The sequence below is a fragment of the Caretta caretta genome, chromosome 15, assembly GCF_965140235.1.
Source record: "Caretta caretta isolate rCarCar2 chromosome 15, rCarCar1.hap1, whole genome shotgun sequence".
In the NCBI taxonomy this organism is placed as follows: domain Eukaryota; kingdom Metazoa; phylum Chordata; order Testudines; family Cheloniidae; genus Caretta; species Caretta caretta.
This window is the reverse complement of record NC_134220.1, coordinates 2,685,656-2,712,868: the sequence shown is the minus strand read 5'-3', so window position 1 is coordinate 2,712,868 and position 27,213 is coordinate 2,685,656. Positions and strand designations below refer to the sequence as shown.

At 56.5% G+C, this 27,213-nt stretch overlaps 1 protein-coding gene across 1 annotated transcript; it reads left to right on the top strand.

The window, feature by feature from the left end:
- The first annotated feature begins 6,292 nt into the window (after positions 1–6,292).
- On the top strand, positions 6,293–26,629 carry DDX54 (DEAD-box helicase 54). Its single transcript, XM_048822239.2, has 20 exons — positions 6,293–6,457; positions 10,270–10,396; positions 10,850–10,920; positions 11,303–11,491; positions 12,632–12,681; positions 13,391–13,432; positions 17,079–17,174; positions 17,779–17,900; positions 18,427–18,488; positions 19,370–19,501; positions 20,298–20,508; positions 21,240–21,374; positions 22,581–22,802; positions 23,163–23,236; positions 23,833–24,018; positions 24,419–24,561; positions 24,647–24,760; positions 25,160–25,264; positions 25,836–25,933; positions 26,251–26,629. The coding sequence occupies exons 1-20, from the start codon at positions 6,293–6,295 to the stop codon at positions 26,490–26,492; spliced, it is 2,586 nt and encodes an 861-aa protein (XP_048678196.2). The 3' UTR covers positions 26,493–26,629.
- Positions 26,630–27,213: the final 584 nt, after the last annotated feature.

Here is a 27,213-nt window from a genome sequence, read left to right as displayed (position 1 = left end):
TGCAGAATTTTCAAATATTATGCTGTAGAGGGGTCATATTGGAAAACTTCTAAAGGCCCATCCCCCAGCCTAACAGGAGGGACCACTGCACCCAGGGACCAACTGATTGTGGGGGACAACTAATGAAAAACAGGGGTCGGAGTGAAGGTCATAGGTTCAAAAATGAGGAGACCGGACGGGACACCGAGCAGAGAACCCCGGACAGCGCCCACTGCTCCTCAAAGCTGTCGAGGGAGCCAGTGGACGCTGCCCAGTGGAACTCTGCCTGGATACGTGAGACGAGGGAGGAACGGAAATAGGCCCCGCAGTCGCAGAGCGCCCCCTCGTCCAACATCCTCCTCCTGGTATTATAGATGGAGAGCTTGGCCTGGGCCAGGAGGAGGATGACGAGGAGGTCTCGTGACTTCGTGGGGCCACAGATAGGGTGTGCAAAGAGGAACAAGTGTGGGGAAAAGTGCAGCCAGAACCTCAACAAGAGGTTCTGGAGGAGCCGGAATAGGGGCTGCAACCTGGCGCATTCAAGATAGGAGTGCGCCAGGTTCTCCCTCATGCTGCAAAAGAGCCAGGCCTCAGGTATAGGGGTGAACCCGCCAGGTGCATGCCTGTGCTCACGGCTTCATGGAGGAGCTGCCAACCGATGTCCCCGAAGGGCCGTGGGACCAAGGTGGAATAAAGGCTGGCCCACCGGGGCTCCTCACCCTCTTGAGGTGGAAGATAGTCCTGCCATTTGGTGTTGGGGTGGGACGCAAGGGTGAGGAAGTGCAGCGTGTGGAGCACGAGCGTGTAGAGATGGACTCTAGGCGCGGTTTGGAACCAGACCTGCTGCAGGGTGTGCAGCCGGCTCGGAGTGTGTGAGTGGGGAGGCCAGGGGGGCTCGCGGAACAGGGGCTGAAGAAAAATGTCCAGAGGGCCAGGGGTGAGCGGGGAATGCCCTCTCGCAGGGCTCGCCACAGGAAAACGAGAGAATCGGGTGACAAGGTGGCCTTCACCTCCTGGACTACGCGCCTGGGGGTCGGAAGTGTGGAAAGCCCCATGCGTCGACCAAGCATGCGGGGCGCCACCCACTCCCCACTCCTGTCGTAGTCCAGGAGGTCTCAGGCTCTGGTGGTTTTTGCCAGGACCAACCTCTGACGCACAGAGGGAGACTCTGCCACTTGCACACGTAGATCGAGGTTGTGTAGCAGGGGCTCCCTGAGGAGGTCCGCCCCCTTAGTGGCCAGAAAGGACCTGGTCGCCGAAAAAAGCTTCCAGGTCCAGAGGAGGTCCTGGTAGAAGACCGGCAGCTCGGAGAGGTCTTGCGGAAGACCTCTTGGATGGAGAAAAAAGAGGTACCGGTCATATTGGAGTCCTTGGAGGCAGCAGAGGAAGGCGTGCGCCAATGTGCTCCACGCCGGACTACCTGCACCATAAAGGAGTCTTTGCAGGGCCTGGAAGTGGAAGACATGGACCTGGCTGTCTGTAAGCGAGGACTGGCCTGTCTCCTAGCGGTCACCTTCACCCTCAACTAAAACCTCTCCGGCGCATCATCAAGGATCTACAACCTATCCTGAAGGACGACCCATCACTCTCACAGATCTTGGGAGACACGCCAGTCCTTGCTTACAGACAGCCCCCCAACCTGAAGCAAATATTCACCAGCAACCACACAACAGAACCACTAACCCAGGAACCTATCCTTGCAACAAAGCCCGTTGCCAACTCTGTCCACATATCTATTGAAGGGACACCATCATAGGACCTAATCACATCAGCCACACCAGTGGGGCTCATTCACCTGCACATCTACCAATGTGATATATGCCATCATGTGCCAGCAATGCCCCTCTGCCATGTACATTGGCTAAACCGGACAGTCTCTGTGCAAAAGAATAAATGGACACAAATCAGATATCAAGAATTATAACATTCAAAAACCAGTTGGAGAACACTTCAACCTCCTTGGACACTCAATTATAGACCTAAAAGTGGCAATTCTTCAACAATAAACTCCAACGAGAAACTGCAGAACTGGAATTAATTTGCAAACTGGACACCATCAAATTAGGCCTGAATAAAGACTGGGAGTGGCTGGGTCATTACACAAACTAAAAACTATTTCCCCATGCTGATTTCCACCCCCCAACTGTTACTCACACCTTCTTGTCAACTGTTTGAAATGGGCCATCCTGACTAAGACTACAAACGTTATCTTCCCTCCTGATGATAATAGCCCACTTTGAGTTGTCTTGTTACAGTTGGTATGACAATCCACATCTTTTCATGTTGTGTGTGTGTGTGTGTGTATATATATATATATATATACACACACACACACACAGAATCTTCCTACTGTATTTTCCACTCCGTGCATCTGAAGAAGTTGGTTTTAGCCCATGAAAGCTTATGCCCAAATAAATTTGTCTCTAAAGTGCCACAAGGACTCCTCATTCTTTTATCTGGACATGGTGGCTCAGCCTCAGGCAAGCCACAAAACTTTGTGTCCCAGAACAAATATTTGTGGAGAGCCTCAGTTATCAACACAATTAGCGTTTACAATCAATTAGCTCAAATTATAACAGGACCACCAACTCCAGTCTAGACAAAGCCGAAGCATGAGTCCCCCAGCCTAGACTGGACCTGGATTTTTAATATAAAAGGAGGTAACATAAATGTATCTTCTCTCCCCAAAACAAACAAAAAAACACTTAGGCCCCCAAATCTTCATGCCTTCTTTACACATTCAAAGAAAATCAAACAAAGGCACCGTATCAGTTATTGCCCCTTTACAGATCAACTTCAAAAATGAAATTATCCTTCACATTCCTAATTCCCCAAAATCAGGGTAACTGTTGACTTTGTGGGGCCGAAAGGCTGGATCTAGGTGTGAAAATTTGTTCCTTTCCACCACTGCATGTACATATAGAACAGAGTTTGCTGGGAGCACAACAGAATAGGTTAGGGTAAGAAAAAGCGGATTAGGGGAAAGAGACCCTCAAAAAAAATCTTGTCTTGAAAATAGCCACAGGATTGGTTTAGCTGTCAAGATTTTTGAGGTTGTTTAAGTGAGATACAGTCTCACTAAAATAATCATGTAACATCCAAATTGTATACTACTTATAACTTTTTTTTTTTAATACACATACTGGAGGCTCAAACTCTGCTCTAATCCTGATATTACTCTCTCAGGATTAATCGTGTATCATTTCTATCACCGCTTCCCTTTTGGGGAAGCAATAATTAAAAAGCTATTCAGGGACTGGGGTAGAATTTATGGTGCAAATTTAGGTCATTTGATCAAGAGGTTCCCAATATATGTTTCAGAGTAACAGCCGTGTTAGTCTGTATTCGCAAAAAGAAAAGGAGTACTTGTGGCACCTTAGAGACTAACCAATTTATTTGAGCATGAGCTTTCGTGAGCTACAGCTCACTTCATCAATATATGTTCTCTCCCTGCATTATGAGCTGCTTTTAATTTTCAAAGTACTCTAAAATCCACATGCATATGAATCCGATGAAGTGAGCTGTAGCTCACAAAAGCTTACGCTATAATAAATTGGTTAGTCTCTAAGGTGCCACAAGTCCTCCTTTTCTTTTTATGGATACAGACTAACACGGCTGCTGCTACTCTGAAACATGCATAATGTGATTATTGAAGATATTGGTATGCCACAACAGGGGCAATGGTGCAAGTATGGAATAATTTGGTTCCTGGCATACTGTCCTCCCCACATAAGAAAATGTTAATATTCCAGTTGCTCTAAAACTGACATGCAGAGTGAGATTACCTTGACCAGTGGTATTCCACAACTGAAACTGAGGTAGAGGGGAACTCCCATTGAGTTGAACAGATCATTTCACACCACCCAGAGCTATTGTGTTAGACTATTCATCTCTTTGGAGCATCTTCATTCATTTGAGCCCACACCCTTGAATGGGCCATTCCACACATCAACAGTACTCCTGTACTGCAGAGGGCTGTGCAGAGCCCCTTCCTTTGCACTAGCTCCCTGAAGTAGATACAAAGTTTGGGGCTCCCTGCTATTCCTGTTGCTGCCTCCAGCTGGTGGACGTGCTCCTCATGATCCATCAGTTACCATCCCCCTTTCTTCCCATGGCCCTTCCAGCCCTACCGGGGGCTTGGTGGAGCCAGGAGGAGGGCAAAGCTGGTAGTTAAAGTGGCAGATCATTCCTCTCCCAGAGGTGCCCTCCAATCATGCCCCCTCACTAACACCTCTTCCTCAGGAAACAAGGGAAACTAACTGCCCAAAAACATGGTTAATGAAGGTCTTGTTTACACTACAGCATCTATGCCAGCTAGACTCACCCCTGCTTAGTACCCACTTCAACTCAAGAAGTGTGTTTCAGATTCCTGCTGGCACTGCTAGTCTGACATGCCTTCTCTGGTCTGTCAGATTGGGTTTATATCTGCTGGTGAACCACAGCACCACTATTTAGGCTGCTTCCCAGGCTGGTGAAGCAGCTGTGGTCCATTAGTTTTATGTCAGTGTAACTCCACTGATTTCCTTGGGGTTGCTCCTGATTTACACTGCTACAAATGAGGAGAGAATCAGGTACTCACTCCACAGCTGCTCCAGGGCTTCAGCACCCATGGAGAAAATAGTAGGGATGGTCAACACCCACAGCTGTTCGGCACTTGGCATGGGGCCTGGGGGGGGGAGAAGGCGGAGCAGGGACAGGAAGAGGCGGAGCGAGGATGGGGTGCAGTGGGGCAGAGCACCCACCAGGAAAAATAAAAGTCAGCACCTATGCTGGGGGGAGTCCTTTCTCCCCACCGCAGCCCTAGGGCAGCCTGCACCCCAAACCTCTGATCCCTGGTCCCATCCCAGAGTAGGCAACTCCAGCTGGAGACCCCACCCCAACTCTCTGCCCCAGCCCTGAGCCCCCTTCTGCACGCTGAACTCCTCCTCATCCCTGCCCCACCCATAGCCTGCACCTCCAGCTAGAGCCCCCCTGCATCCTGAACCCCTCATCCCCAGCCCCACCCCAGAGCTTGCACCCCTAGCCCTCACCCCCTGCACCCAATCCTCTGCCCCATTACTAAGCCCCCTCCCCCACACTGAACCTCAGCCCCTCTCTCGACACGCTTCACCTCCATATTGGTGCACATAACAAAAGTCATTCCACACATGGATGGGAAAAATTAGAGGAACAGTGCCCTTCCCAGAGGAGGATGTAGGTTAACACTGAGGAGAAATGAGGTACTGGGGAGGGGAGATGAGGCACAAGTGAGGAGATTCTGAGACTGCTACCCAGGCCTCTGTGAGATTTGAACTCGTGACCCCTGTACTCTGAAACCACTGCTCTAACCCTGGGAGCTCCAGAGCTAGGCAGAGGGAGGCAGTAGGCTAATGCTGAGGAGAGACGAGCCACCAGCGAGGAGATTCTGAGTCCAAGACGGCTACGCAGGCCCCTGCGACGTGTGAACTGGCGTTCCCTGCATTCTGAGACCTCTGCTCTCACCCCTGAGCTATGGAGCTGGCTGAGTCCCCACCGGGCTGCCACACAAGGTCTCAGCCACATAGGACGTGCTGGCCTTGACCTTGTAGCTACTACGGCCCTCGTGTAGCAGCCGAATAGCTTGGGTTCCAGAAAAGGCCAGCTCCCTAGAGGGCTCTGCTGCCAAGCTGACTCAACAAAGCCTCTGGGGCCAGGGTCCATGTCAAGCAATACAAGGGAGTCCTGTAAGGAACAGCAGAGAGCGGGCAGCAGGGCCAGCTTCCTCGGGGGGTACCCGCAGGTATGCATGAAGTGGAGGAGCCAATGAAGGTCTCCAAGCTGCAAAGTCAGGTGTGACGCGAATGATCAGGTGAGCAGAGAAGATTGGACAGGTCAGGGAAAGGAGATCCCGTGGGGCTCAGACGGTAGCACAAGCGCAGGGTGTTTTTTAGGGCTGGGGATTTCCCATGGGGGGGATCTCGGAGGGATCCTTGTGCAGGGAGGGGGATTGTCAAAGGCAAAAAATCCCAGTGTCTCTTCGCTGCGACCCAGGCCACTCGAGCACGGCTTGGCCAGCAGCATGGAGGCGGCTGGAGAAGGGGGTCAGAGCGCACCGCATCTCCCCCTGCAGCTGCGCAGCGCACCCCGCCGGGCCTGCACCCCAAAGCGTCCCCTGCCCCGCAGCCCAGGCTGAGCCGCACGGGGCCAAAGCCCGGGACGCCGCCCAGCGCCGCTCGCGCCCTAGGCTGCCCGCGCGCGCTCCGGGCGATACCATCTCTCCAGCCGGGGGGACGGGAAGTGCTGGATTCCCCGCTAGGGGTCGCGGTGGTTCAGGCCGCCCCGGGGGCGGGGCCACATGGCGGTTGGGAGCCGGTCGCGTGCAGGCCCCGAGCCTGAGCCCGAGCCGCCGGCCATGGCGCCGCGTCGCCGCCGCCACCCTCGGGGCCGCGAGCCCGAGCCCGAGCCGAGCCGAGCCGGCGAGCTCCGCCTGGGGCCGACGGAGGGGAGCCCGGAGCGGCCGGTGAGCGGGGCGGGGACCCGCGACTCGCCCGGGCCAAGGGAGGGCGGCGGGGGCGCCGGGGCCGCGGAAACCCCCCTCGGGGCCGGGGCCTTCGAGCTCGCCGCTCCGGTCAGCGCCGCCGCCCCGAGTCCCGCCAGCGGGGGGGGCCCAGCTGAGCCGGGCGAGGGCCTCGGCGCCGCCCTGACCGAGAGCCGCCCACGGTCAGCCTGCGCCCGAGCCCCCCCCGCACCCCCGGCCTAGAGCCCCCCCCAAACCCCGCACCCCGAACCCCGCACCCCCCAGCCTAGAGCCCCCCCGCACCCCGAACCCCGCACCCCGAACCCCGCCCCCCCCGGCCTAGAGCCCCCCGCAACCCCGCACCCCCGGCCTAGAGCCCCCCCAAACCCCGAACCCCGCAACCCCGCACCCCGCAACCCCGCACCCCCCGGCCTAGAGCCCCCCGCAACCCCGCACCCCCGGCCTAGAGCCCCCCCAAACCCCGCACCCCGAACCCCGCACCCCCCGGCCTAGAGCCCCCCCAAACCCCGAACCCCGCCCCCCCGGCCTAGAGCCCCCCGCAACCCCGCACCCCGAACCCAGCCCCCCCAAACCCCGCACCCCGAACCCCGCACCCCCGGCCTAGAGCCCCCCCACACCCCAAACCCCGCACCCCCCAGCCTAGAGCCCTCCCAACCCCGCACTCCAAACCCCGCACCCCCCGGCCTAGAGCCCCCCCAAACCCCGCACCCCAAACCCCGCCCCCCCCGGCCTAGAGCCCCCCGCAACCCCGCACCCCAAACCCTTCATCCCCGCCCCCCCCGGCCTAGAGACCCCCGCACCCCCGCACCCCAAACCCTTCATCCCTGCCCCCCCCGGCCTAGAGCCCCCCGCACCCCTGCACCCCAAACCCTTCATCCCCGCCCCCCCGGCCTAGAGCCCCCCGCACCCCAAACCCTTCATCCCTGCCCCCCCGGCCTAGAGCCCCCCGCAACCCCGCACCCCCCGGCCTAGAGCCCCCCAAACCCCGCACCCCGAACCCCGCACCCCCCGGCCTAGAGCCCCCCGCAACCCCGCCCCCCGAACCCCGCACCCCCCGGCCTAGAGCCCCCCGCAACCCCGCCCCCCGAACCCCCGCACACCCCGGCCTAGAGCCCCCCGCACCCCAAACCCCGCACCCCCGGCCTAGAGCCCCCCCAAACCCCGAACCCCGCACCCCCCGGCCTAGAGCCCCCCCAAACCCCGCACCCCCCAGCCTAGAGCCCTCCCAACCCCGCACTCCAAACCCCGCACCCCCCGGCCTAGAGCCCCCCCAAACCCCGCACCCCAAACCCCGCCCCCCCCGGCCTAGAGCCCCCCGCAACCCCGCACCCCAAACCCTTCATCCCCGCCCCCCCCGGCCTAGAGACCCCCGCACCCCCGCACCCCAAACCCTTCATCCCCGCCCCCCCCGGCCTAGAGCCCCCCGCACCCCTGCTCCCCAAACCCTTCATCCCCGCCCCCCCGGCCTAGAGCCCCCCGCACCCCAAACCCTTCATCCCTGCCCCCCCGGCCTAGAGCCCCCCGCAACCCCGCACCCCCCGGCCTAGAGCCCCCCAAACCCCGCACCCCGAACCCCGCACCCCCCGGCCTAGAGCCCCCCGCAACCCCGCCCCCCGAACCCCGCACCCCCCGGCCTAGAGCCCCCCGCAACCCCGCCCCCCGAACCCCCGCACACCCCGGCCTAGAGCCCCCCGCACCCCAAACCCCGCACCCCCGGCCTAGAGCCCCCCCAAACCCCGAACCCCGCACCCCCCGGCCTAGAGCCCCCCCAAACCCCGCACCCCCCAGCCTAGAGCCCTCCCAACCCCGCACTCCAAACCCCGCACCCCCCGGCCTAGAGCCCCCCCAAACCCCGCACCCCAAACCCCGCCCCCCCGGCCTAGAGCCCCCCGCAACCCCGCACCCCAAACCCTTCATCCCCGCCCCCCCCGGCCTAGAGACCCCCGCACCCCCGCACCCCAAACCCTTCATCCCCGCCCCCCCCGGCCTAGAGCCCCCCGCACCCCTGCACCCCAAACCCTTCATCCCCGCCCCCCCGGCCTAGAGCCCCCCGCACCCCAAACCCTTCATCCCTGCCCCCCCGGCCTAGAGCCCCCCGCAACCCCGCACCCCCCGGCCTAGAGCCCCCCAAACCCCGCACCCCGAACCCCGCACCCCCCGGCCTAGAGCCCCCCGCAACCCCGCCCCCCGAACCCCGCACCCCCCGGCCTAGAGCCCCCCGCAACCCCGCCCCCCGAACCCCCGCACACCCCGGCCTAGAGCCCCCCGCACCCCAAACCCCGCACCGCCCGGCCCGGAGCCACCCGCTCCCCTCACCCTGGCCCCAGCCCAGAGCCCCCCCGGCCTAGAGCCCCCCAAACCCTTCATCCCCGCACCCCCCGGCCCAGAGCCCCCCGCCCCCCAAACCCCGCATCCCCCGGCCTAGAGCCCCCCGCCCCCCTCACCCTGGCCCCAGCCCAGAGCCCCCCGCAACCCTGCCCCCCAAACCCTTCACTCCCCCCCCAGCCCAGAGCCCCCCGCCCCCCAAACCGCTCATCCCCGTGCCCCAACCCAGAGCCCCCCAACCCTGCACCCCAAACCGCTCATCTCTGCCCCTCCCGAGCCTGCCCCCCAACCCAGAGCCCCTCTGTGCCCCAAACCGCTCATCCCCATCTCCCCACACCCCAAATCCCTCATCCCCCCAAGCCTGCCCCCCAACCCCTCATCCCCGCCCCCTCCCGCACCCTAAGCCCCTCATCCTTGCCCCCCGAGCCTGCGCCCCAAATCCCTCATCCTTGCCCCCCGAGCCTGTGCCCCAAACCCCTCATCCCTGCCCCCCCGAGCCTGCGCCCCAGCCCAGAGCCCCCTCCCACACCCCAAACCCCTCATCCCTGCCCCCCGAGCCTGCGCCGCAGCCCAGAGCCCCATCATCCCCGCCCCCCAAACCGCTCATCCCCGCACCCCTCATCCCCGCCCTCCAAACCCTTCATCCCCATCCCCCTGCGCCCCCAGCCCAGAGCCACCCTCGCCCCCCAAACCCCTCATCCCTGCCCCCCAGAGCCTGTGCCCCAAACCCAGAGCCCCCCGAGCCTGCGCCCCAAATCCTTCATCCCTGCCCCCCCAAGCCTGCGCCCCAGCCCAGAGCCCCCTCCCACACCCCAAACCCCTCATCCCTGCCCCCCTGCCTGCGCCCGAGCCCCTTCCTGCACCCTCAAGCCTGCACCCCAAACCTCTCATCCCTGCCCCCCGAGCCTGTGCCCGAGCCCCTTCCTGCACCCCAAACCTCTCATCCCTGCCGCCCGAGCCCCTTCCTGCACCCCAAACCCCTCATCCCCGTCCCCCCGAGCCTGCACCCCCAGCCCTGAGCCCCCTCCCGCACCCCAAACCCCTCATCCCCATCCCCCCGAGCCTGCACCCCCAGCCCAGAGCCCCCTCCCGCACCCAAACCCCTCATCCCCATCCCCCCTGAGCCGGCACCCCCAGCCCAGAGCCCCTTCCTGCACCCCAAACCCCTCATCCCCGCCCCCCCGATCCTGCACCCCCAGCCCTGAGCCCCCTCCCAGACCCCAAACCCCTCATCCCCAGCTCAGTTGTGTCGTGGGCATCAATAATTTTCTTCAACTGGGTCTCCAGAAAAAGTTTGAAAACCACTGCTCTCGGGAGTTCTAAAATAAGACTGGACAGATAAGGGAAAATAGGCTGTAAGGACCACTCCCATTCTGATTGGGCTGGATGATCTAAGAGCCCTCTTCCATCTATCGTGACCTGAAATAACATTGCCTTTTGCATGTGTGCCCTTTCCCCGTCATCAACAGGCATCCAGTAAGATCTTACCAGCCTTTCCAACGCCTGATTACTCCTCTGATGTGGAGCCAGACACGAGAGAGATGGTACGAGCACAGAACAAAAAGAAGAAGAAATCTGGGGGATTCCAGTCTATGGGTGAGTGAAATGGATGGTCATAAATCTGAGGGCAGAAATTGCATTTTGATTAACATGGGGTGCTCAAACTTAGCTCGACTCAGGGCCACCTCAGCCACTGGTCAAAGCCTGCGTACCAGGCAGAGGAGCACATTGCAGGTGTATTCAGAAGAAATCACATGTACCAGCATGCACTGAGGCCCATGCTTAGATCAAAATTGGGCGTCTTTTTATTTGCCTTCTGGAATTTGAACCTCTAAGTCACATTTTTGAGCTTTTTATCTGCAACTATTAGGGCAAGAAACTTTTTTTAATGAAAGCTGAGGTTATTCTCCAATCACATGACTCCGGAAGCTGGGATTTTAAGTAAAAAACAGTAATATTGTGAGACTTGCAATAAAATAGTTGGCAACACTCCACCCTTGTTATCCAAGGGCCATTTAGTATTGAGATCATATTTGTCTTCTCTTGTAGGCTTGAGTTATCCTGTATTCAAAGGGGTCATGAAGAAAGGCTACAAAGTGCCTACACCAATCCAGCGAAGGGTAATGGACAGGCTCTCATTTCTCCAGTGTAATTTTTATGGGGTATATGTTTGTTAAAGGTCATGGGGAGGTTCCGTAGGTAATTCTGCAGTGCTTTGTGCGGTTGAGGTGGGAGGTGAATCTCTCTGTGTTGGCGAGCCTTAGCCACGTCTGGTATATGGATTCCACTATATCAAGTGTTAGCAAAGGTTGTCCAACACCCCTGTAACCTACCTGTGGAACTCATTGCCACAATATATAATTTAAGCTAAGAATTTAGCAGGGTTTCCAAAAGGTGTGGATATTTATGTGAATTATGAGAACATCCATGGATACCCCAGTGATTGGCACAGGGTAAGAATTCTCCAGCTGGATTGGAGCAGCATCTGTTCTTGTCTTGCAGACTATCCCTGTGATCCTGGATGGGAAAGACATAGTGGCCATGGCAAGGACTGGCAGTGGGAAGACGGCTTGTTTCCTCATCCCCATGTTTGAGAAGCTGAAGGCGCACAGTGCCCAGACGGGAGCACGAGCCCTCATTCTCTCGCCAACCCGCGAGCTTGCCTTGCAGACTATGAAATTCACAAAGGAGGTAGGGAGTGGAGGAAGCAGCATCAACTGATCTAGGAGCCACTGGGACTGGAGTAGCTTGGAGCTCTCTCAAAAATGTGGCTTGAGAGCATGGTGCATGGAGCTTGTGGTGATATGGAGAGGCAATATAGTGCAGTAATTGCTTAGGGACAATTTCTTGCATGACATAACTAACCTGTGGAAATCATTGCCACAAGGTATCATTGAAGCTAAGAGTGTAGCAGGGTTTCAAAAAGATGTGGATATTTGTGGATTATGAGAACATCCATGGATACCACAGTGATGGGCACAGAATAAGAATCAGAACAGAACTAGACATGATAAAAAATAAGGGTGAGATCATCAGGCTTCATGGCATCAGCCAACTGGCTGTGGTTAGGCAGATGATGTGCCTGTAGGCAGGTTATTCCATACTTGTCCACTAGGGGGTTCTTTGCACTTACCTTTGAAATATTTGGTCCTGGCAAGAGACTAGACTAGGGTGGGCAAACTTCTGGCCCAAGGGCCACATCTGGGGTGGGAAATTGTATGTAGGGCTGGGACAGGGGGTTGGATGTGGGAGGGGATCTGGTGTGCAGGAATGGGCTCAGGGCAAGGGGTTGGGGTGCTGGCCGCTTCTGGGAGCGCTTCCACAGGCTGGATTGAAAGCCCTGATGGGCTGGATCTGGCCCACGGGCCATAGTTTGCCCTCCCCTGGACTAGACAAAAAGCAGATGGACCTTGGGTGTGATCCAGTCTGGCTACACTCCTGTGGTTTAGCTCACAAAGACAGCCTTCAGACAGAGCTGTGATTTGTGTATGGGTACTTTCCGTAATCCTGCAGGATAAATGAGTATCAACAGCCACTGCACTCTGTCTTTTGAGTGCTGATGGCTGGGGTTGCTATATGGGCCTCTGCTGCTCCCATGGAGAGCCCCCCCACATTGGTGGTATTGCAGGTTTAAAGACGGAGGCTGGTTGTACAAAGGGAGAAGCAGCCTGATCCAAAGTCTTAGCAACTTCAGTGTGTTCATCCCAGGCCTCTTGGGCTGGGTTAGCCCTGGCAGTTGAGGTGAAGAGTCCCATGATTGGGAATAAGGGGAGTGGGGAGCTGGAGGCAAGATTAAGATTGACAATAGATGCGGTGTTTTTGGTTCTGCAGCTGGGCAAGTTCACAGGCCTGAAGACTGCGTTGATTCTGGGAGGAGAGAGGTAAGCCAGTTGCAGTCTACCCCTAAAGCACCAGCGGCTGCAGCAGATTGAAAACCCTTGTGAACGTTTTGTCAAATGTATTTTTCCCTAGAATGAGTCAGTTACAGTAGAAACTTGTGAAATATTGGCTAGCTCAATGCCCAGATGAAATATTGACCTGGCTCAGTGACACTGCAATGGGTAGAAACATCACAGCTGGGTCTAAGCGGGATTGCTGGGACTGAGTCTGGGCCCTTCAAGGGGTTTCGTTAATTTTCAATGACTTTTTAAAAAAGCATATTGGGACCTAGTCCCAGCTTTGGGCCTAGCTACTTGTATTTGTGTATCGGGCGGTTACCGAGACATGCGTGCACAGCGGGCGGTTACCGAGACGTGTGGCGGGCGGTTACTGAGACGTGCGTGTGCGGCAGGCTGAGGAAGGATTTCAGAAGCATGGCGCAGATCATTGGGCAGCTTGCTGCTCTCTGGCCAACCTGTTCCTTTAGAACAATCCCTGGGAAGCTGGGCTCAAGGATCAGCATGCTCCGTCTCAGACGCTTTCGCAGAAAGCGGGTTGAGGGCATGAGGTGCTTGGCAAAGTGCAGGCGGCTCAGTGATCTACCTTGGAGCTTGCTGCTGGGCTGGGTGGAGTCCCTTGTCAGTAGGGCTGTGTTATGGCTCCCCCTGCTGGTCATTATTACCAGCACCTCCGATTCTCTTTCTCCCGTAGGATGGAAGACCAATTTGCAGCTCTGCATGAGAACCCTGATATGTGAGTCTTAATGCTGAGGGGCAGCGACTGTGTTCTCCAAATGTGGATTGGGGGGGGAGGGAAGGGTCACAGCATGGGGATGGGGCTTGTGGGTGGGTTTTTTCCTCTTTCTTTGGAGCACTGAGACCCAAGGCGCATCCCACACAATCCATCCTCTAGGACTGCCCTGCTACCTTGTTCTTTTCTGTAACTGATCTGGAGTATCTGTGATTGGGAGAGTTGGGTTAGGCTGTCGTGACTTTCCTTTCCCACCCCCCAGGCAGCATAGTCTCACCTGTATTATTTCATAGAATCATAGACTTTAAGGTCAGAAGGGACCATTATGATAGTCTAGTCTGACCTCCTGCACAACACAGGCCACAGAATCTCACCCATCCACTCCTGTAATAAACACCTAGCCTATGTCTGAGCAATTGAAGTCCTCAAATCACGGTTTAAAGACTTGAAGGTGCAGAGACTCCTCCAGCAAGTGACCCGTGCCCCTTGTTGCAGAGGAAGGCGAAAAACCCCCAAGGCCTCTGCCAATCTTCCCTGGAGGAAAATTCCTTCCCGACCCCAAATATGGCGATCAGCTAAACCCTGAGCATGTGGGCAAGACTCACCAGCCAGACACCCAGGAAAAAATTCTCTGTAGTAACTCAGATCCCACCCTATCTAACATCCCATCACAGGCCATTGGGCATATTTACTGCTAATAGTCAAAGATCAATTAATTGCCAAAATTAGGCTATCCCATCATACCATTCCCTCTATAAACTTATCAAGCTTAGCTTTGAAGCCAGATATGTCTTTTGCCCCCACTGCTCCCCTTGGAAGGCTGTTCCAGAACTTCACTCCTCTGATGGTTAGAAACCTTCGTCTAATTTCAAGACTAAACTTCCTGATGGCCAGTTTATATCCATTTGTTCTTGTGTCCACACTGGTACTGAATTTAAATAATTCCTCTCCCTCCCTGGTATTTATCCCTCTGATATATTTAGAGAGAGCAATCATATCTCCCCTCAGGCTTCTTTTGGTTAGGCTAAACAAGCCAAGCTCTTTGAGTCTCCTTTCATAAGACAGGTTTTCCATGCCCCGGATCATCCTAGTAGCCCTTCTCTGTACCTGTTCCAGTTTGAATTCATCTTTCTTAAACATGGGAGACCAGAACTGCACACAGTATTCCAGGTGACGTCTCACCAGTGCCTTGTATAACAGTACTAACACCTCCTTATCTCTACTGGAAATACCTCGCCTGATGCATCCCAAGACCACATTAACTTTTTTCATGGCCATATCACATTGGCGGCTCATAGTCATCCTGTGATCAACCAGTACTCCGAGGTCCTTCTCCTTCTCTGTTACTTCCATGTAACGCGTCCCCAGTTTATAGCAGAAATTCTTGTTGTTAATCCATAAATGCATGACCTTGCACTTTACACTATTAAATTTCATCCTATTACTATTATTCCGGTTTACAAGGTCATCTAGACATTCCTGTATGATATCCTGGTCCTTCTCTGTATTGGCAATACCTCCCAGCTTTGTGTCATCCGCAAACTTTATTAGCACATTCCCGGTTTTTGTGCCAAGGTCAGTAATAAAAAGATTAAATAAGATTGGTCCCAAAACCTATCCCTGAGGAACTCCACTTGTAACCTCCCTCCAGCCTGACAGTTCACCTTTCAGTGTGACCCGTTGTAGTCTCCCCTTCAACCAGTTCCTTATCCACCTTTCAGTTTTCATATTGACCCCCATCTTTTCCAATTTAGCTAATAATTCCCCATGTGGAACTGTATCAAACGCCGTACTGAAATCGAGGTAAACTAGATCCACTGTGTTTCCTTTGTCTAAAAAAATCTGTTATCTTCTCAAAGAAGGAGATCAGGTTGGTTTGGCACGATCTACCTTTTGTAAAGCCATGTTGTATTTTATCCCAATTACCATTGATCACAATGTCCTTAACTACTTTTTCCTTCAAAATTTTTTCCAAGACCTTGCATACTACAGATGTCAAATGAACAGGCCTGTAGTTACCCAGATCACTTTTTTTTTTTTCCTTTCTTAAAAATAGGGACTATGTTAGCAATTCTCCAGTCATACGGTACAACCCCTGAGTTTACAGATTCATTAAAAATTCTTGCTAATGGGCTTGCAATTTCATGTGCCAGTTCCTTTAATATTCTTGGATGAAGATTATTTGGGCCCCTCGATTTAAGTCCCATTAAATTGTTCGAGTTTGGCTTCTACCTCGGATGTGGTAATGTCTACCTCCATATCCTCATTCCCATTTGTCATCCTACCATTATCCCTAAGCTCATTAGCCTCATTAAAGACTGAGGCAAAGTATTTGTTTAGATATTGGGCTGTGCCTAGATTATCCTTAACCTCCAGTCTATCCTCAGTGTTTAGCGGTCCCACTTCTTCTTTCTTTGTTTTCTTCTTATTTATATGGCTATAGAACCTTTTACTATTGGTTTTAATTCCCTTTGCAAAGTCCAACTCTACCTGGCTTTTGGCCTTTCTCACTTTATCCCTACATGTTCTGACCTCAGTAAGGGTAGCTTTTCTTGCTGATCCCTCCCATCTTCCACTCCTTGTAGGCTTTCTGCTTTTTCTTAATCACCTCCTCTGAGATGCTTGCTCATCCAGCTTGGTCTACAACTCCTGCCTATGAATTTTTTCCCCTTTCTTGGGATGCAGGCTTCAGATAGCTTCTGCAGCTTTGACTTGAAGTAATTCCAGGCCTCCTCCACCTTTAGATCCACAAGTTCTTCAGTCCAATCCACTTCCCTAACTAATTTCCTTAATTTTTTTAAAGTTAGCCCCTTTGAAATCAAAAACCCTAGTCACAGATCTATTTTTGTTTATCCTTCCATTTAGTTTGAACTGAATTAGCTCATGATCACTTGAACCAAGGTTGTCCCCTACAACCATTTCTTCTATGATGTCCTCACTACTCACCAAAACCAAATCTAAAATGGCATCCCCTTTAGTCGGTTCAGCAACTACTCGGTGAAGGAATCCATCAGCTATCACAGGAAAATCTGAGCTCTATTATTACTAACACTTGTTCTCCAGTCTATATTTGTATTCCGGTAGCACTTATGAGCTCTTGTCAAAGAGCAGAGCCCTATCCACTGGGCACTGCACATATGCAGAACAGGCTCGCAGGTGCTGCATGCAGTGGGTCTGATTCTGCACTCACGGTGTAAATGGGAAGTGAAGCCACTGAAGCTGATGGAGTCACAACCTGTAAACCCTGTGTGCTGAGCAGAGTCGGACCCAGAGCCTCTGTGCGTTTCAGTGAGCATCAAGATAGCATCCAGTGGGGGCTGCCTGCTACTCCGTGCCTCTTAAGAGCATCTTCTTATGTGTATTTCTGGGGGGAGAGCAGAGACTGGAGATGGGTCTTCCTGGAGTGGAGGCATCTGAATGTCCCTCTTGGCCTGGCAGATTTGGGCTGGAGAGGCAAGTGGGATGGGAGGGGGTTGGTTGGGGAGAGCTGCCTTGTCCTATTTTTTACCAGAGTGGAGAGCTGCAGCTTTCACAGTTCCATCTCTCTCCACCAGGACAGGTGGCTGCCCGGATGTGGGTAGCACCTTGGCCCTCGCATGGAGTTGTGGGCAACTGGGTGCCTGCTGCCCATTGGTGTCTCTCATTCCAGAATTATTGGCACCCCCGGGCGTCTGATGCACGTGGCTGTGGAAATGAACCTGAAGCTGCACAGTGTGGAGTACGTGGTGTTTGACGAAGCTGACAGGTCAGTTCATGATGTTGCTGTAGCTGAGATTTCACCTTGGGGCATTTGTCAGCCCCTCTGTTCCTAGGGGCTCCCAGTAGGACCCTCCGTCAGCCAAGTGTGGCAACTGCACTACCAGGGAAGAGATGGGCTTTGGTGCTGTGGCTGCATCCTGTGGACACCTGTCAGAAAGGAGCAGAGGTGGGAGCGTGGATTCCCAGTGCCACAGATGGGAGAGCACACAGTTATGGCAGGCTCCGAGTGCCTGATGAGTGAGATGTTAGGAGGCCAGTGGGGGAAAACAGACCAGGTCAAGGATCTTGGGAAAGCAACCAACTGATGCAGTGGTGCCCTTTCTTGTCGGCTGATGCTGGGCTAGATCTTCCACTTGCAGGGCCAGCGCTGGGGCTGGCATGTGAGATTCTAGGGTCCGGGGATAGGAGCTCCTGGGTGTGGATTTAAGGCCTCGTCCTGGGAGGAAGCAGCGTGTCCCTGTGCATGGGGATGTGCAGTCCCCATGCACACACTGCTTTCCTGGGTGCTGCGTGGGATGACAGGGCCCTGGGGGTGGGTGTGGCTTGCTGGGCTATGTGGCTGCTGACCTTGGTGGTGTTGCCCCCCTCAGGCTCTTTGAGATGGGGTTTGCGGAGCAGCTGCAGGAGATCATCGCCCGGCTTCCAGAGAGCCGCCAGACCCTGCTTTTCTCTGCCACGCTCCCCAAACTGCTCGTGGAGTTTGCTCGGGCCGGTAAGGAACATCCCCCAACCAGCCCCACACAGGAGAGATTGGGGGGAGGTTAGATGGAGAGGGGGTAACAGGCTGAATGGTAGGTCAGCTAAGAGTAGTTTCAGCTGTGCTGACCTGTCCTTTTGTGGGAGAGGAAGGGTTCCTCACCTGCTTTTGCCCCAGGCCAGGGGCATCCACACTGCCTCTGTCCCACCTATTTCTTTCCTCTTCAGTTCAGGGGACCTTTCCCCTGCCTCTTGCAAAATGAATTTTAGTGCTTGTGAAAGCAGGCAGCTAATTAAAGCTGGGGCATGGCACAGCGTGGGCAGGGCTCCAATTCTTCCCCCTTGGCTTCACTGGCACATCCCCCTCCTGACCTGCAGCACCCCCTGCTGGGTGTGTCCAGTATGCCTTTCAGAAGCTGTGATTGCCTCGCTGTAAGTGTCCCTAACAGTGAGTTTGCTACCTTGGCCTGTTCTTTTCCATTGTGAATTCAGGCGCCCCATCCCCCTTGCCCTGGGCTCATGTTCTCCTGCCTCATTCACAGGTCTCACTGAGCCAGTGTTGATCCGGTTGGACGTGGAGACAAAGCTCAGTGAGCAGCTCAAGGTGAGATGCGCTTGGAGTCTTCAAGGCTGTTGAGTTCAGGAGGGCTGGGGTAGAGGAGACTGGGACTGTCTCTTGGTTCTGGGCCTGTACAGCACCTAGCACCATGGTTCCCTGGCCCATGTCTGGGGTCCCTAGGCTGTAGTGCAATACAAATAACTACCTGTTTGTCTGAGCTCACCCCAGCAGAGCCCTCAAGCTCCAAAGAGCACGGCTGTCAGCTGGCACTGGGGAAGGAGGTGGAGGACCAGCAGTATGCGTTGTATGGCCCCAGTGTGCATATGTGCCTGCCCTTCTCTGGACTGCTGCATTTCACAGCTGCAGGCAGTGTGCAGCGCCCCCTCCTGGGGCTAGTAACTGATGCTTGGGTGGACAACGTGCTACCATGAGCCCGATCCCATCAGGAGCCTCAGTTAAGTGTGGCCCTGACAGCATTAGCTGGTGTTGGCACCTGCTGTGATCTCGCCTGTAGGCAGACTCGGGTAGAACCTGAGGCCAGGTGAGGTAGACAGGTCCAAGCCTCCAGGGAACCAGTTTAGATTGGAGGGCAGAGGACACCTTCCATCCCGTCCCATTATCCCCAAGAGCATGCTGGGTGCTTTCCAGACAGGGCCAAAGAGCTGCCCAGCCAGAGGTGCCAGACAAACAGAGGGTGGTGGGCTGCAGCACCAGGCTGTGTTGTTTCACTGGTTAGCCTCTAGATGCCTCGGTAGTGGATCAAGACACCGTGGTGCTAGGCGCTTCACAGCACCTGTCCCAGTCAGAGCGATGAGAAAGCGCAGCCTGTGTGGTTAGCCCCAGCATCTCTGGCTTGTGTAGCTTCCAGGGGGGCCATTGAGGGGGCAGGGAGGGGCTTCCCACCTCACCCCTCTCTTCGCTGGCAGCTGGCCTTCTTCCACGTGCGCGCGGATGACAAGCCGGCCGTGCTGCTGCACCTGCTCAGGAGCGTGGTGAGGCCTCAGGACCAGACAGTCGTCTTCGTGGCCACCAAGCACCATGCCGAGTACCTCAAGGAGGCAAGTCTGGGAGCCAACACGCCATGGGCCTGGCACGAGTTGTGCTGCGCAGGCCGCTGGGCCTGGGCCCAGGCCTGGTGGAGCCAGGGGAGATGTAGCAGAGGAGTGGGGATACATGCAGTCCTGAGACCAAGGCAGAAGCTCTCACTAAACCCTGGATGAGAAGGGGGAGCTGCTGGGGGTGCTGCTTCCCCAAGGCAGGGAGGAGGGGGAAGGAGCACTCTGCTTCTGTGGCTGCTGCAGGTCTCTGGCTGAACTGGTGCCTGAGCAGCATACAGCAAGGTTGGGGGGCACTTCTGCCATGCACCAGGTAGCAGGGGAGAGCTGGGGGCTAATCACCTGGGTCTGCTTCTCTGGGTGTGTGGTCGGAGTCGAGCCCAAGTTTCCTTCCAAAGAAGAACCCCTGCCTGAGCTTCCACTGGCTGACTCCTGTGTCCAGGAAATGCCAGGGTGCTCCCTGTCACCAGAGCCATCCTGCTAATGCAAGGGAGTGTCAGAGGCTGGTGCTGGGCTGCAAGGAGGAGGAGGGGCATTGCCAATGGACATTGCAACTCTCTTGGAGGGTGGCAGGGGAGAGGTCTAGCATGCTGTTGCTTGGCCAGCCTAGTACATGTAGGAGTAGGGATGCCGAGGGGAGGGAGGTGCAGCCTATCCTGAAGCTGCCAGATGGAATCTCTCCTCCCTTTTGCTCTGAGGTGTGGCTGGACTTATGTTGAGGTCCCATGGTATTTGGGGTGGTTCTCCCCTGCTGGGGGCCCGGGCACTGACCTGTGCTCCACCCTCCTCCTCCCTCCAGTTGCTGACAGCACAGAGAGTGAACTGCACCCATATCTACAGCTCCCTGGACCAGGCGGCCCGGAAAATCAACATCGCCAAGTTCGTGCATGGCCAGTGTGCAGTGCTGATTGTTACCGATGTGGCTGCCCGTGGCATCGACATCCCCATGCTGGACAATGTCGTCAACTACAGCTTCCCTGCGAAGCCCAAGCTGTTCCTGCACCGTGTCGGTGGGTCTCTGGGGCTGGCTGGGCCACGGGGCAGGGCTGGGTCTAGGGCACACTCACCTGTCCTGCTTCAGCTGATCTGTTCCCTCCCACCCTGGTCACACCTCCTCCAGGCTGGTAAATGCCATGGAGGAGGGAAGCCTCTCCACCCCCAAATATCCTCCCCACTGCCCCTGCTGGGAAGCCATTGCTGCAGGGTGCGTCATTAACACCTGTCCCGGCCTGGACTCCCTGCCACTGAATGCTGTCTGGGCTGGACCCTGCCTGGGACATTGCGGGAATGCAGCATTTCAGGGAGGGTCACAGGAAGGTCTGAAATCTCAATCTGAGGGGTAAGGCCCAGGTAGCCAGCTAAGCCAGGCCCAGTGGGAGGGCGTGTGCAGTTTGGGGGCCATTCCCATTAGTGGCTTGGGCACTGGCTGCCAAATCCCTTGAGAGCAGCGGAGTACATGCTGAGATTCACCATCTGCAGCGGGGACGAGAGGGTGAGAACACCGTGCTCTTGTCCAGCCCTTCCCCGGATGAACAGGATGAGCCCCACTGAGCAAGGGGGCCAAGCTTGGCCTCTTGGCCTCGGTCCCCTTAGCAGCTTTCCCTGCCCCCGACCAGAATCGGCACATCAGCCAAACCCAAGTCCGTGACTGTGGTTCCTAAGAGTGGTTCCACACTGGCTGAGCCAGGGCCAGCAGCCACAGAGTTAACCCGGAGCTATTCTGCCTTGCTTTGCCTCCCAGGCCGTGTGGCCCGCGCTGGCCGCAGTGGTATCGCCTACTCCCTGGTGGCATCGGATGAGACCCCATATGTCTTTGACTTGCACCTGTTCCTGGGGCGCTCGCTCACCCTCGCCAGCCCCCACGAGAAACCCTCAGGTAAGGTCCATCTGGGCACTGGCCCCTTGTCCCCAAGTGGGCGTGTGGAGTTGGGGGTGGGAGCTCTCACTTGGCATTCCTGCTGGGGCTGGGGCTGGCGTGGGGAGAGCCACGCCATGGCTACGGTGATGATACGGCCAGCCTCGCAGGAGGGCTGGGTCTCACTCCCCAGGCTGGGATGGCATGCCCCTTGTCTCTTACAGGCCCAGATGTCTGTGCTGGCTAACAAAGGTGTGATGGGGAGCTCTGGCAGCACCACAGAGCTCCCCTGCATGGCAGGATGTGCTGATGGGAGGGTGACTCTTGCTGCCAGAGGCCCTGTCTGCAGATACTCTACCCTGGCACAGCACGGCCCTGTTTGCACTATTACCAGGCCTTAGCTCTCTGCATCCCTGAGCAGTGCTGACATATCATGGCCCAAGGTCTCGGCTTAGGGGCCCCCTTAAGGTCCCACCTGCATGATGGTTGCAGTGGGGGAGGTTTAGATTGGATATTAGGAAAAACTTTTTCACTAAGAGGGTGGTGAAACACTGGAATGCGTTACCTAGGGAGGTGGTGGAATCTCCTTCCTTAGAGGTTTTTAAGGTCAGGCTTGACAAAGCCCTGGCTGGGATGATTTAACTGGGAATTGGTCCTGCTTTGAGCAGGGGGTTGGACTAGATGACCTTCAGGGGTCCCTTCCAACCCTGATATTCTATGATTCTATGATGCCGTGAATCCCTACAGCTTCATCCCACTGGACGTTCCCCTCCCCCTCCGTCCTCTCTGAGGTCACGTAGGGACCCCATTGTGTCTCCAGGACACCGTAGTGGCCATGTTCTACACTGTAGTCCAGCTGGGCTCACTCTCGTTTCTGTTCTGGAATAGCTGTTCAGAGGCATAGTGGGACTGGCACAGCATTGGAGTGGGACGTCTGGGACTTGGAGACCATAGGCAGGGGATGCTCTGGGTGGCGGCAGGGTGTGGGGAAGAGATCAGCTGTGTATGTCTTTAAAGTTACCAATTGCTCCACCCTTTCTAGCCTGTGCCTTGTCCCAGTGGGCCCCTCCTCGCCCTTACAGAGTGCTGCTACAAAGGCTACTCTCCAGGTCCCTGCACTGGGTGCAATCTCTGTTCCCCTATCCCAAGTGGACATATGGGATGGGCTGAAGCCTGGGACCCCTGGGGAGAAGCTGCAGGACCCGAACCCCTTCTGTCCCGTTACAGACAGAGATGGGGTGTTTGGCAGAGTCCCCCAGAGCGTCATCGACGACGAGGAGTGCCTGCTGTTCACTGACCACGAGAGCTCGCTGGACCTGCAGAGCCTGCGCAGGGTGTCAGAGAACGCACACAAGCAGTACCTGAAGTCCCGGCCTGGCCCCTCGCCCGAATCTGTCAAGAGGGTGAAGGAGCTGGACTTCTCCCTGCTGGGCATCCACCCGCTCTTCAGTGAGTGCCTGTCTTTGTCTGCACTCTCCTGGCACGGCGGGAACTGCAGGCTGCACCCACGCTGGGCTCCTGCAGCGGGGCCCATTGGGTGAGGCTAGGGCAGGAGCTGCTCCTATAGCTAGTGCTCCTGCACTGCTCCCTACTGCACTTCCTGCTGGAGCACAGAGAGCTCTGCCCATAGCCAGTGCTTGTCCAGCATTGCCTCCAGCACCCCCTGCTGCAGGAGATTGGGCCTGGAACAGCTGAGAGAACGCTGCCTCTTCCCTGTTTGCTTTTCCTGCTGGGGCTGGGAACTTGGATATGTATTAGGCACTCACTGCTCTGTGTCCCTTCCTCCCACTCTGGGCTCCTGGCTCAAAGGTTCTTGCTTTGGGGAGGATGAGCTGGAGAGACTGAAGTTCGTGGACAACATTAAAACCTACAGATCCAAAGCAGTGAGTACGAGCCGTGATCTGACACCAGGCCCCGTGCCTATCGGGTGGGGAAGGGAGCTCACTCCAAAGCTGCCAGCAGTATTGCCTTGTGTCAGAGCAAGGGGGCTGGCCTCTATGAGCCCTTGACTTGGGCGTGCTGCCAGGTGCAGCGACCCAGCCAGAGTGCCACTGAAATGAATCTTGTCCATCCACTGTGGCAGCCTGGCGAATGAGGCTCCTTCCTGTGGGTGGAGGGGTAGCATTAACCCTCGCAGCACCTCTGTGGTGCAAGGGAGTGTGCTTGAGGGATCGCTGCCCCTCCACTGAGATGCAGTTGCACAGGAGTTTAAGGTGGGAACCAAGGAAGCTGGGACTCAGCTGCAACTTCAGCTCCTCACGGTCTGGGAAGATGCTCCCTGCCTGCACCAGGGTTGCTGGGATGCTGCTGGGCCGGCGTCGTGGATGTGTTACTGGAGCTGGGTGAACAGCGCCACCAGACCCCTGGGACCAGAGGCGCCAGGTTGAGCTCCCAGCCCAGCAGACAGCTCCTCTGCCCCAGTGAGGGGGAGGGGTCTCCCAGGGTAAGCATCACTCACAGATTCCGTCTCTCGCACCAGACCATCTTTGAGATCAACGCCACCAACAAAACCCTGGCCAGTGATGTGATGCGAGCCAAGCGGAGCCGCGACCGCAGCCTCATTGCCAAGTACCAGAGGGGGCAGCAGGAGAGACGGGCTGGGGCTGCGCTGGGAGGTCAGGACCCAGCAGTCCCTGCCCCTGAGGAGGAGGAAGCAAACCTCCAGGTATGGACTTGGAGGGTACCAGTGCCATGAGGACATGGGCATTGCCAGCTTCTCAACCACATCCACTACAGGGCCTGCCTGGGGACCCTGGGAAGCAGCCCGCCTGGCTGGCCCAAAGCCCTGCACTGTGTAGTGTCAGCCCATGGCTGGGGGCATAAAGGGCTGGCTAGTGTCATGGCCCCGGTAACGTTTGCAGGTCTGTGTGTTGAGATGGGGGCTGGTGTGATTGTGCCGGGGGCAGGGAGCAGTTTGCACAATTGGTAGCATTGCACAGCGCGGGGGTTGGGAGGGCATCTGTAGCCGAGGCACCAGCTGAGTCAGCTGGCTCAGCGGCTCCTGTCTGGAGAGTAGGGTGGGGGTTGGCTGTGCACCTAGTCCTCCTGTCTGATCTGTGTCCCAGGAAGTGTTCTCCGCCGTGGTGGGCAGGAAGCGGAAGCAGCACCAGGTGGGAGAGGGTGTCAGGAAGAAGCAGCGTTATGAGGCGCAGCGGGACGAGGAGTTCTACATTCCCTACCGGCCCAAGGACTTAGAGAGTGAGCGGGGGTGAGTCATATGGACCAATGGCGGGATCCTCTGCTTCTCCCAGCTCCCCGAACCCCTCTGACCTCTGCCTTTCTCCCATGTCCAGGCTGAGCATTGGTGGGGAGGGCAGCGCGTTTGAGCAGCAGGCTTCTGGTGCCGTGCTCGACCTTCTAGGGGACGAGACCCACAACATGAGCAAGACCAAGCAGCTGCTCAAGTGGTAAGTGCCTGACCTGTAGGGGGCAGTAGCAGTCCAGAGAGGAAAGGCTCCTGCTGTGGGGAGGGCCATTGGGACAGCTGCCCCTCACACAGGGCACTCCCCACCTGGCGGGGGCCCTTTGATCCCCAGCAGGCAGCACCAACCAGTGGATTTTGCCTTATCACCCTCTCTTCCTTGCTCTGTTGAGTGCTGGGGGAAGTGCTACGGTGCCACGTGAGGATGGGATTCTCTCCACCACCCAACTGGGCTGGGGCTTCGTTGCTTGTGCCCCTGGGGCTTGAGGGGAGAGCGCTCATTCTTCCAGGTGGGGCTGATCCAAGCCAGCTTGGTGTCGATGAGCCCCCATCTCTCTCTTCCCCTGCAATGCTGTTCCACCCCCCTGCCCTGCCCCCACTCCAGGGACCGCAAGAAGAAGCGGTTCGTGGGGAAAACTGGCCAAGAGGACAAGAAGAAAATCTGCACAGAGAGTGGCAGGTACATCAACAGCTCCTACAAGAACAACCTGTATCCTTCCAGACTGGGGAGCCTGGGGATGGGCAGGGGCAGAGACAGGGCAGGGAGTGACATGTATCTAACCATGCCTGAGGGGTTCTTGCTCTCTGCCCTCCCAGGACTTCCTGACTGCAGGGCACCATGGCGACTGCAGAGGAAGCGTGTCTGAGTGGCAGGGAGCAGCAAGGGGCTGGGCACTTCCGTAGCTGCTGCGGAGGGGCAGAGGCAATTCCAGTTTGCAGTAGCGGGATGGCGTGGTGGCCCTGCTGGCCATTGCTGAGCTTTGCAGTTGGGGATTTTATGAACTGGGGAGCTAGGGACATGGGCTTCCTTCCAGGAAAGTCGTCTGCCGAGAGAGAAACAGTGCGGTAGCAGGCACAGGGAAGAACACTGCAACTGCCAGCCCCAGGCTGCAGGGCCCTCTTCCTTTGCGATGCCTTGGGGCTGCGATCTTGAAGGAGGGAAGCATGGCCTGGGGGGGGAGTTGGTGGGGGAGAGATTGGGATTAAGGTGAGGGGAGAAGTCGCGGAGGGCTCGGGGCACCCTCCCAGCCCCCAGCCTTTCCTTAACCCACTGCCCCCAGCTATGAGAAGTGGAAGAAGAAATACAAAGTTGAGGAGTGGGACTCCGAGGAGGAGGCGGGGAGCGAGCCAAGAGGCGGGAAGCACCGTAGGGGCAGAGGTGAGTGCCTGGGGATGAAGGCACCACCCTGTGCAGACATTGGTGCCTTGAGGGATCCAGGCAGGCTGAGACCCAACGGGTGGCTGATATGCAGGATAGCATCAGCCTCCCTGCTGGATAGAGAACTGCTACCTCCCCAGGGCCCAGCCGGCTGTGCGGGGGCTCTGCTCTGTGTGCCAGCCCGTTCCCTGCTAGAGTCCATTCCCCTTGGCATTGCTCTATAGCTCAGTCCCTGACCCAGCATCCTGGCACCAGGGCTAGGTGCGTGTGGGGAGCTGAGCAGGGGGAGAACTTTGAGTAACTCATTCCTCCTGCAGGAGGCAGGCGGCTGGCGCCCTCCCCAGGGAAGCACGGCTCCCAGCAGGGGAAGGTGCACTCGGAGCTGAAGAGCAAGCAGCAGATCCTGAAGCAGAGGAAGAGGGTGGCCAAGCAGAACTTTCTGCAGAAGGGCGGCCTGAAGCGGCTGAAAGGCAAGAACCGGCAGCGGGTGCAGGAGCTGCGCAGGACGGCATTTGGCCGTGGTGCTGCCAAGAAGGGTAAAATGAGGAAAAGGATGTAAAGAACAGAGCGTGGAAGAGCAGCAGGCCTGATCTGAGCAAAGGGCTGATTCCGAGCCATCTCCCCTTGCTGGGGTGCGAGCTGTCCTGTGCAGACTCTGGCCTGGGCAGGAGCCATTAAATGATGTTGTGGGTGGTATTTAGTTTCTGTTAGATGTTTGTCTCGATTGCAGCAGCGAGGAAGCCAAGGGAGTTGTTCCTGTTTCCTTGACCAGCTAACTCTTCTGAGAGTGCAGGAAAACCTGTCGGGGGGGGGGGGGGGGGGTGAACCACAGCTGTGCTGGCCTGTACCACTGGTCCTTGTCTGGACTGGTTTTCACCACCTACTCACCCCTTCTCCCAAAGGATGTTCCCGACATTGCATGAGGCTGCTTTTAAAAGCGTTTCTGATCATAGCACCTCCCTCTTCTCCTCCCTCCCCCGCAGCAGCAACACCTTGCTGGTCCCTGATTTCATTTGTTTCTGCAGAGCCCCCTCTCCAGAAAGTCTAAGCTAGCCCATGCATGAATTTGACCTCAGAGCCCCCTTGTGAAGAAAAGTAACAGCAGAGAGGGGTTTCAGAGAAGAGCACTCACTTTCCAGGCCTGGCTGCAAAATGGTGTTTATGTAATACAAGCTATAGGTCTCAGAGCACATTGCAAAGGAGGTCAGTATTGTTCCCATTTTACAGATGGGGAAACTGAGGCACAGGGGGTGACTTGCCCAAAGTCACCCAGCAGGCCA

What these genes read in the sequence shown, in the direction of transcription:
- DDX54 (XM_048822239.2), top strand. Translation starts at nt 6,293, where the DNA reads ATGGCGGTTGGGAGCCGGTCGCGTGCAGGCCCCGAGCCTGAGCCCGAG. An exon ending in CCCCCACGAGAAACCCTCAG is followed by an intron (nt 21,375 to 22,580) that starts GTAAGGTCCATC and finishes GTCCCGTTACAG; the next exon opens with ACAGAGATGGGGTGTTTGGC. An exon ending in AGGAGGAAGCAAACCTCCAG is followed by an intron (nt 24,019 to 24,418) that starts GTATGGACTTGG and finishes TCTGTGTCCCAG; the next exon opens with GAAGTGTTCTCCGCCGTGGT.